At 37.7% G+C, this 10,083-nt stretch overlaps 1 protein-coding gene across 1 annotated transcript; it reads right to left on the bottom strand.

The window, feature by feature from the left end:
- Positions 1-5,002: 5,002 nt before the first annotated feature.
- Positions 5,003-9,389, bottom strand: LOC140156316 (uncharacterized). Its single transcript, XM_072179300.1, has 4 exons — positions 9,278-9,389; positions 8,273-8,425; positions 7,308-7,485; positions 5,003-5,480 (listed from the first exon to the last, which is right to left on the bottom strand). The coding sequence occupies exons 1-4, from the start codon at positions 9,387-9,389 to the stop codon at positions 5,003-5,005; spliced, it is 921 nt and encodes a 306-aa protein (XP_072035401.1).
- Positions 9,390-10,083: the final 694 nt, after the last annotated feature.

Here is a 10,083-nt window from a genome sequence, read left to right as displayed (position 1 = left end):
TAATTGCAAATACAAAGCCTCCTAAGTGGGCCCAGCTTTATAATAAACTATAAGGTTTGCTATTTTGTGTGAGATGCAAAAAAACTGTTTCAAAATGAACAGAATTTACCAAGCAAATGGATTTGTTATTTGGACAATGGACATATACAAACACTTTGACTGCTCAGTGCCAGAAGTGGTAAGTGCAATAGCTGCCATGTGTAGCTGTCATGTGCAGATGAGTCCAATTACTGTGTGTAAATTGCCAAATGTTCACAGGGCAGCTATTGAACTTACCCACTTCTTGCACTGAGCAGTTAACTTATGCAGTTAAGGCCAGAGTAATGGAAGACACATTCGTCCACGCCCGAAATTGAGATTTCTCGATATTTATCAACACTAAGATGTATTCTTTCACTTGAAACTGATAAAATACAACTTGCTAATATTTATTCGTATTTTTGCTTGATTTATTTCACTCTTTTCAACTCTAAAAAGTCACATGGCTCAAGACAGCTCAGTAAATTGGCGGGAAATAATGAGTCAGAAATGCGCGAATGCGAAATATTGTGATTCTGCAGCGAATCGCGTTGCATGACGTGGCGCAACTCTCTGCAGTATGTCCAACGAGGCAAAGGCGCATTCGGTTTGTTGTTAATGCCATCAAATGTGGTGTAAACAAAACAAAAATTTGCAGTCAAAATGCCTCTTAGATTTTTTAATTATGTTGAATTTTGGTGCACTAAAAGCAGACATTATAGATTCATTGGTGCAAAAAGATACATATTTAGACCATGCACCAGATACAGCTTTTACAGGCGCGAAAGTCTTACTGTTTTAAAATATAAGAACGTTTTGTGCATAATTTTGACCTTTTTTTACTAAAACGTAGATTTCTTAGAGTTCACTTTTGACAATATTGCACGATTTTTGTGACAAGATAACTCGAAAAATATGCAAGCAAAAGGTAAACTTTTTTCACTATCGTTTAGAGTACATCAAAGTCTAGGGAAGGTTTTCTCATTTTTTCAAAACATTTGTTTTAAACAAAAATATACACCATTATGTGCAAATTTGAGCTTAATAGAGTGACAAAATTGTTTTTTTCACATGTTTTTCTCAATATTTGAAAAAAAGAGGCAATTTCAAAAAAAATAAAAAACCTTCCCTAAGTTCATGTCTCTTCTTCATGAAAAGCTAACTGATTTTTTTTTACTTTGAACGGATTTTTTCTTAAGTTGTCACAAAAATATTGGGGTAAAAAAGTGAATTTTTGTGATTTTTTCAAAAACTCGAGATTTTTGAAAAAATCGGACGTCACCATGGGATTCCTTGACTCATTCCCTTTCCAAAAATGTATAGTTTTATATACTTTGGACACACAATTCAGAAATAATGATGCCCGAAAAGGTCCATGTTCTCTCCCATTACTTTGCCCTTAACAGTTAAAGTATGAGAAGGTGTGGTGGGGCATTTTACAAAAAAGAATTTGACCAAAATTACACATGTTAAGTCTCAATTTGTCTACAAATACTATAAAGTAGTGCCAAGCTTACATTACTTGACTGAAATTAAGATTGTCCAAATTCCATATATATTCCTATATTCAGATTAATGTTCTAAAACATGTCAGCATTTACATGTTTATGATAAATTATCATTTTGTACCCTGATGAGGCAGTGACATCAGTGAACATTTTTTTATTGGATACAGCTTCAACAAATCACTACAATGTAGTGTTCGCTCAAAGTGTTGGCGTATAACACACGCTTAAAGATGCTGCATAAATATAGATGCGCATGTGAAAAAGCTGCCTCAACGTGTTGAGCAGATATATACTCCATTTATACTCTAAAATACTAATAAATACTTAATATATTTAAAGTCCAAAAAATCTTCAGAATAATGCAAGTTTACATGTTGAATATACAGGCACTTATCAGTCAGGGCTTTATAGAAGGTGGGGAAGGGGAGCAAGGGGACATTTGATGAAAATGGGCTAAAAGTACAAAAAAGGGCCCATACTCTTAAATATCAGGATGGCCAGCATCGGGGAGCAAAGACTTTGTCACCCTTGGCTATGCAACTGGCACTTATTAACCAGACATGTAAGTGCCATGTCAACCAATTTCCTGATAATCATCCAAATTCAAGATTTCTACAAATTTCCCAAAAAGTTCATTTCCTGAAAAAAAAAAAAAAAAAAAAAAAATTAGGTTAATTTCCTGTAAACTTCCATCTCTTGATTAAAGGGGCACCGTGATCCACAGCCTCATCCCCCACTTTTCTCAAAAAAGTTGAGATTTTTATATCACTGGAAACCTCTGGCTACATAATGTTTATGTACAAAATATTTCTTGCAGATTAATTCGTTTAGCAAAGATATCGTGAAATTTGAATTTCGTTCTGGTGCACCAGAACGAAATTACAACGTATTGTCTATGGAGCAGTGTAATACACATAATCATGCATAACTCGCAAACGCAAAATCGGAATCAACTGAAATTTTGGGAATATGCTTTTTTCGTGGATATGTACTGAAAAATGTCATAAAAAGAGGATGCTAGGATCACGAAATACTCCTTTAATCAATAAAAACATCTTCTGCTGGAAAACCTTCGGGTGCTTCGCCCAGCACGGCAACCTTAAGCAGATCAAGTATATCCCTGTGTGTTTCTGTCAAATGATCTACAAGTTGTGAATGACTTGCATAACACATGTAGCAATAGTTGCAATGGTGTGGCATCTTAATGCCATGGGTCCTTAAATGTACTAAGAGATTTGAGTAGATCGAGAAGTTCTGCTTGCAGTAAGGACACTGGTTGCTATGGGCTCTCCGTGGTACTTGTGGTTCTTGCTGCAAGCTGTCATCAAAATACTCTATATTCTCTGAAAATTTAATTTCTCTCAGCAAAGTTCCACAAGGTGGTACATCAGACATGCTTGATTCCGCACTTTCAACATCACTTTCTGTATCCCAAAATATTTTCCGTCTTGAAGCTGCCGGCTTGCCACGTCTTGCAATCTTACTGACATTTTCTCTGAGCACATTTGACATCTTCATTTCCATACCACCAGACTGAAACCCATCACCAGTATGTGGTTCATTACCTGGTAATCTTTTCAATGTAATCAATTGAGGAGCTCTCCTTTGTTGTCGTGGTGATCCTGCTACCTTCACTCCTGATAAGACTTTCTTCTTTGGTGAGTTAAGAAGGATAACCACTTTCCCAGATGGCAAGCCTTTTCTAGTTACCCTACCTCCCTGTTCTTGGATCACTAATTCCTCCCGTAAATCACCTTGGTTCCTCGTCTCTTGTACTTTGTCCTCACTTCTCGTCTCCTGCATTTGGTAGGCTACTTCATCGTGAACCTGCCGATTGTGAAACCGAAGAGCTGACATTGAATGGAATCTGCTGTTACAATACGAACAACAAAACTGTTCTTGCTTCTTCTTGTGTCCTTCGCTGTGTCTTTCAAGAACTGCTTTGCAAGTGAACACCTCTCTGCAATCACCGCAGTAGAAATGCGGAGTACATCTGTGCTCCAGCAGCAACTTCTCTGTGGTCTTCTGACATGTGCTGCATTTGAGCTCAGTTGACCCATTCTCCATCTGGACATCTTTGTCAGGATGATCTTTTGCCAGGTTATGTCTTCTATCCTGGTTATTTAGACTGTCAATCAGATGCTTTGCACATTCTTGTCTGATTATCTCATCAGTGTTCCTATTACAGGTACAACATGTGATAGCTGATGAAACTAGTGAACACTTAACCTTCTTCTTCTGCTTCATACTGCCTTTTTGTTTGGGCTGGATAGTTTTAGTTTTGGAAGATGGCTTTGAAACTTGCATGATTTGCATGCCATCTTTATCATATTCCTCCCCTATTAGTTGGTCATCAACATAATCTGTATCATCATCATCATCATCACCATCATCATCATCATCATGTGTATCATTATCAACATCCACCCTCATAAGTCTCTTTCGTCTATATCCCCCATTTCGACGCTCATTTCTAATACACCACAACTCGTGTGATTCATGATAACTTGCATCCTCAAACACTTGTGAACACACCTTGCAAATGTACAGAGATTCCAACGGGACTTCTATGACCTCGCCCGATTCACCCGCAACTTTGATCATCGTAGCTTGCGCATTCATATCAGTCTCTTCAGCAGTACCCTCCTTGTGACACACTCTTTGTCTTTGGTGCACGCTCAAACGCGATCTGTTAAAAAAGAAACCAAAGCACACGTTGCAGAGAAATCCTAATGATCCTTTAGCTAATGCAGCATAATTCCCAATGCTGCTGCCATTACATTTTTTCTGGTGCGTGTTTCTGTTCTTCTTATCACCAAATTTTTTTAAACATTTTGCACACTCCAGTTTTGCGCCCTCATTTTTTAAGCTCACATGCACATTCTCATGTCGCTGCCAGTCTGTATTTTGTCGAAATTTTCGACTACAAAATTTGCATTGGTAAGGCTTCAAATCTGTATGTACTAACTTATGCTTTTTAGATCGTATGCATAAATGCATCTATAATCACATTGGTCGCATGCAAAGTTTTCACTCCCGAATGTTTCTTTTGATGATATAAAAGACTACTGATATCTACTCTCTTCTTACAATCAGGACACTCAAATCACTTTCTTTCTTTTGGTCTTCCAGAATCAGTTTCATTGTCATGTTCATGTACATTAATATGCTTCCGATACTCCTTAGGCGACTCGTAGACTTTCCCGCAGCATAGCAACTCATCCTCGGACTCCTTCTTCCAACCAGATCGCCTTCCATTTCCATTTTTTCTTGTATAACAATTATTGCGCATTATATGACATCTATATCCAAAATATGATGTGAACTCTATACCACATTTTGGACAAGATAATGTTTGCTCATTATCCCCTGATGATGCAGTGTAGTCTTTGATACCATCTTCCATGACTGCCTTTTCATTCTCACCTATTCCTGATTGACCTTCAACATCATAGGCCTGACCTTTGACATTAGTTTTATATTCTCCCTGTTGTCACATCAACCTGACCTTTGACATTATTTCCATGGCCTGATTGTAACTGATGTTTCTTGAAACCACCAAGTGTGGAAAATCTTGATTGGCAAACATCACAAGTATAGCACGGATACACTTCTGGATGCATTTTCTTATGGTCCCACCATGATGGTCCTACTGTACTGAATGTCTTACTGCAAACTTTGCATTTTATAGGTTTAGCAACCTTGTGAACCTTCCTCAAATGATGGTAGAGTAAAACATTGCTACGGAATGTTGTGCCGCATTCTTGGCATTTTCTGTTAATTACGAGCGCCCTCTTTGGACCGCCGATGTTATGAACTGTTCTCAGGTGAGTCTTTAGGTTGGTTTTCCATTTCATGGTGGCACCACATATATGGCATACGTGAAGAGATTGCTCGTGTACCACGCTTACATGGTCATCTAGGCCAGATCTTGACCTGTAAACTCTGCCACATCTGCAAAGAATGAATAGAAACACAAACACAAAGATGAAAATAAAAACACATTGCACTTCCCTCATAAGGCAAAAAAATGTTTGTTTCCTGTAGCAGGTCAAAAAAGTCAAATGCGAAATGCATTTTTTTATTTATTTATTTTTATAATCCATGTCTTCAAATGAAAAAAACAAAAATACCTTTTTTGCTGCAAATTGGAATTGAAATTTACAATGGGTCTCTCCGACACACACAAAAAAAAATCATATTTCTTCATATTCAAGAATATTTATGATCCCCTTTCAACCTGCAGATTAAAAAAGGTATTAAAAAAAATGTGTGATGTTTTCTCCAGTAGTTTTTCACTACGCTCGTTTGTTGTGTGATGTGAAAATGTTTACTCCAGTAGTGTTTAATATAATTTTTTGCGTTTTTTTCCAGTTTTTTTTTTATCCTTTGTATGTGAATTTTTTTTTCCAATGGGCAAAATAAGCCGTCAAAAACGTAACACGTACTACAGGTAACAAACTTGGTTTTTTTTGGCCTAAGTAGACGAATGATATTTTACATTGAAAATGGAAATTCTGAGACCAAATTACAGGAAATGATTCCTTAAACGTCTCATGTGAATTCATATACCATGTATACTGTATTCTCTTTGATTAACGCCCAAAGGGGGTAATATTTTCGAAACTGGGGTCCATTTATTAAAAGTGAATTTTCCAGGAATTTTTAATAAAAACACCTCTGGATGAAACTTGCAAAATACGACTTCTGGTTTGAAATACAACATGGCAGTACCCACAAGGGGCCAAGCCGCCACATATTATCGTTACATACTACGTAATAAGAGCTGTGCATTTTTATGCAAGAATGTGATTTATTTACTCGAATGCAAGTTCATATGTGCTGGTGATAAACAAATTCTAAAAGTTTAAACTGACTTTCAGCACAACAAATTCAAATAACCCTTAGAAAAAGTGATTTATTTAGAGTTATATTTATGAACATGCAACTATAATGTGGCAATGGATTAGATGTAAATTTATGTTAGAATAGGGTTTGTCCATGTAATTTCACAATAATCATAAGTGAAACTTATGTCCCATGAAGACCACTGTAGAATTCTTTGCATACAAAATCCTTGCACTAGATGATAACTTCCAAAATGGTGCTGCTTTGACCATTCACTCACTTGCTTCATCCACTCTGTTCCATTTATATTGACAGACGTGTTATTTTTATACACCAGTCTACAGTTAATTTACAGAAGAGTATATCCCTTTTGGGGATAATTGTGCACTTTGGCATACTCCAAATCTCCTTCATTATTGCCGAATAGCACAGTATTTATTGGCTATGCAAAATGAATGACTGGTTCTCAAGTACCTTTCTATGATGACACATAGACTGTAATACAGCCCACTTTCATATAAATCTGTACAGAAATAATGTTTACATTTAGTTAACCAAATCTGAAAAATCCCACATTCTGGTATTTGGGAATTTCCCAATCCATAAATATAGATCTGACTAGTTTCTGGAAGAGAAGAACGACACTTATTTACATTTTGAGAGCGTGCAAAGCGTAAATACGGAGTGGGTTCTGATTGGCTGATAACAACAAATCGATAATCTAATTGGCCAATTACACATTAAAAAATTGTGAAGGAGGTCCTATGGTGCAAAAGTGGAACAAATTTGTGTCAAGAGTGCTACAACAGACGTGTACTTTAAGAAAGTTACCGGACTGACATCAAAAGTACACGCCAGGCGTGTGTAAAAGTTCAGCTCTGAACATGGTCCCAGAGATGACCATAGATTTGAGATGTCAGCTTTAAAACTTACTTGTCACAAACATATTGTCGCCTAAGACTTTCAGGGACATCCTCATCATCTTCAAGAAAAGAGCCAGGAGCAGCCTGGGAATCACGTTGAGGTACTTCCATTTGCTTTTTCCCCTGATCTTCTTCTTGCTCCTGAATGACAGCGAGGAGTTGTTCCACGCTCACACTAGCTTCGTTACCTGTCGCAACAATGTCAACGAGAATAAAGATATCTGTGATGAGAATGGCATTTTCAATTGGAGAAGAATTTGTTAGCAACGTCTTCATGTATTTTTTGTGGGACCTGAGAGCACGTACATCAGACATACACTTGTAAACTTATTTTGTTCAGTAAACCAAATTTCATGTAGTGTGAAAAATCACACATAATTTATGTTTCTACATTCTTAATGTGCGTAACATCAACACTTATAATCTGTTCCAATTTCTGTTCCAATGACACGTCTGTCACTTTCAAAGAGGTATCTAAGACTGATTTGATGAGGCAGGTACCCAGTTCAATTCTTCACAAATCAAGGGTGTATTGATTACAGATTTAATGCTTCACTGAATTCACACCCACAAACCTCTGACAGTGAATGGAATTTGTCCAGTGTGATGTCACAAGGTGTCACGGTTACCATAGCTGGAACATATAATAACACTGTGAAACATACATTCTACAGAGATGCCAGTCAGCGATGTCAAAAAATCCTGAAATGGCAAAATATTTCCTGAAAATGTACATTGCCTATACATTTGTACTGGATCATCCGAGTAAAATTTCCTGAAATCAGGAAATTTCCTGAAGACTGGCAACACCTGAATCTTTACAAAGTCTACATTTCTGCAATTTCTTTAAAGCCTGCAAAAAATCGTGAAATTTACACCCTCATAAAATTATACCCTATAAATTTGTCCCCTACAAAATTTACAATTAATGCGGGTGACTAACAGAACAGGTGACAGAGTCTTGTCAAACCTTACTTGATGTCACTGGAGGATTGTAGTTTATGTCATATTGCTTTACAATTGACGCATCGGATGTTGCGTTGCTGGTAGCTCCATCAACAAAATGGAGCTCAATATTGATGGATTCTGGTGGTATAGCGGAGCTTACTATATTATCCATGATGACATCTGCGGAAGAGGAAAGCACAATGTACAGAGTGAAACAATTTGATAGGGATTTTTACAATACATGTACATGGCCCTAAAAGGACATTTTGTGATCCACAGCATCATCCCCCCCACTTTTCTCAAAAAAAGTTGAGATTATTATATCATGGAAATCTCTGGAGCCTATACATAATGTTTATGTACCAAAAATTTGCATATTAATTCGTTTAGCAAAGATATCGTGAAATTTGAATTTTGTTCTGGTATACCAGAACAAAATTACAAGACATTGTCTATGGAGCAGTGTAATACACATAAATCATGCATAACTTGCAAACACAAAATCGGAATCAACAGAAATTTTGAGATAAAGCTTTTTTTGTGGATATCTGCTGAAAAATGTCATAAAAAGAGGATGCTAGGATCATAAAATACTCCTTTAACTACATTATAATAATGGCTGGCTGGCTTTGTCACTGATGTCATCATTCAAGGGCACGGTGGCTCAGTGGTTACGGCCTTGGACTTATAATCCGAGAGCTTGCTCGACGTGTGTGGGTTTGATTCCCTGTCCCACCACTGTGTTGCGCCCTTGGACAAGGCGCTTTGTCTCGCTTGCCTCACCCCACCCAGGTGCAATGGGAAACTGTTAGGGGTAGTCACAGTCGTTGTACTGATGGACCCTGCGCCACTTGTAGGCTGCAAACGTGGTTCCGACATATTCTAATTACGGTGGAATAAATGTAAAGCGCTTTGAGGCTGTTTACGGCATCAAGCGCTATATAAATATCTACATTTATTTATTTTTTTATTTTATTCAATTTCCTCCACAACTCCTTCAGGGACTTTCTGGGACTCCTTGCCAACTCATACATGTAGATATGTACAATGTCTTGATTATTCTAGCCCCTACATTAATAAGACAATATACATGTAGAGCATCGACTGTTGGTTTCAGTGTTGCCCCATCATACGGCATCCCCATCTGTCCACAAACTGTCAGATTTAACTCACTTGTGAAAAGATGACATTGCTTTTGTTTCCTGTTGGTGTACATTGTAATGTTCAAAGTGGGTTCAATAGGCCTGTGTGAAAACCTACCTCGTCAAATGGCATCACAACTCGTGTACACATGCACAAAAACAGACTAGCAGATAAAGGAAAATATACACTGCCAAGCACCTCTTGGAGTGTCAAGTGTCATGACTGACCCATCACTAATGTCATTAGATTCTTCAAATATGGGTTGCAGCAGGGGTACTGGAAGCGGCAAAATCTGCAGTGCAAACAAGAACAGCCATCGTCTTCCCAAACAGAAACAGCAATATCACTTGAATCGACAACGGACATGGAGCCCAAAATGAACATACATGTAGGCGTAGATCCTGGGGTGATGGGGGGGATAAACCCCCCAATATTTTACCACGGGGATGGTCCATACAATCATCCCCCCAATGTTGATGCCTGATTGTGGGTTTCTGACCAAATTAACCTCATATTTGGCCATGTTTGCCTCATAAGTGTCAATTTTTGCACGCTTCACACAAATTTATTCCACTTTTACGCCAGATTTCACTAGTTTAGCTTCAATATGGCAAAAAAAATTAGCATGCACATGGCTTTATCTACATGCCAACGTCCCTTTGCGATCTATCAAGAGGCAATCAGGGAGCTAGGCC

This window comes from Amphiura filiformis, chromosome 1, assembly GCF_039555335.1.
Source record: "Amphiura filiformis chromosome 1, Afil_fr2py, whole genome shotgun sequence".
NCBI lineage: Eukaryota > Metazoa > Echinodermata > Ophiuroidea > Amphilepidida > Amphiuridae > Amphiura > Amphiura filiformis.
The sequence above is the reverse complement of the archived record's forward strand: the minus strand, read 5'-3'. Positions and strand labels throughout refer to the sequence as shown.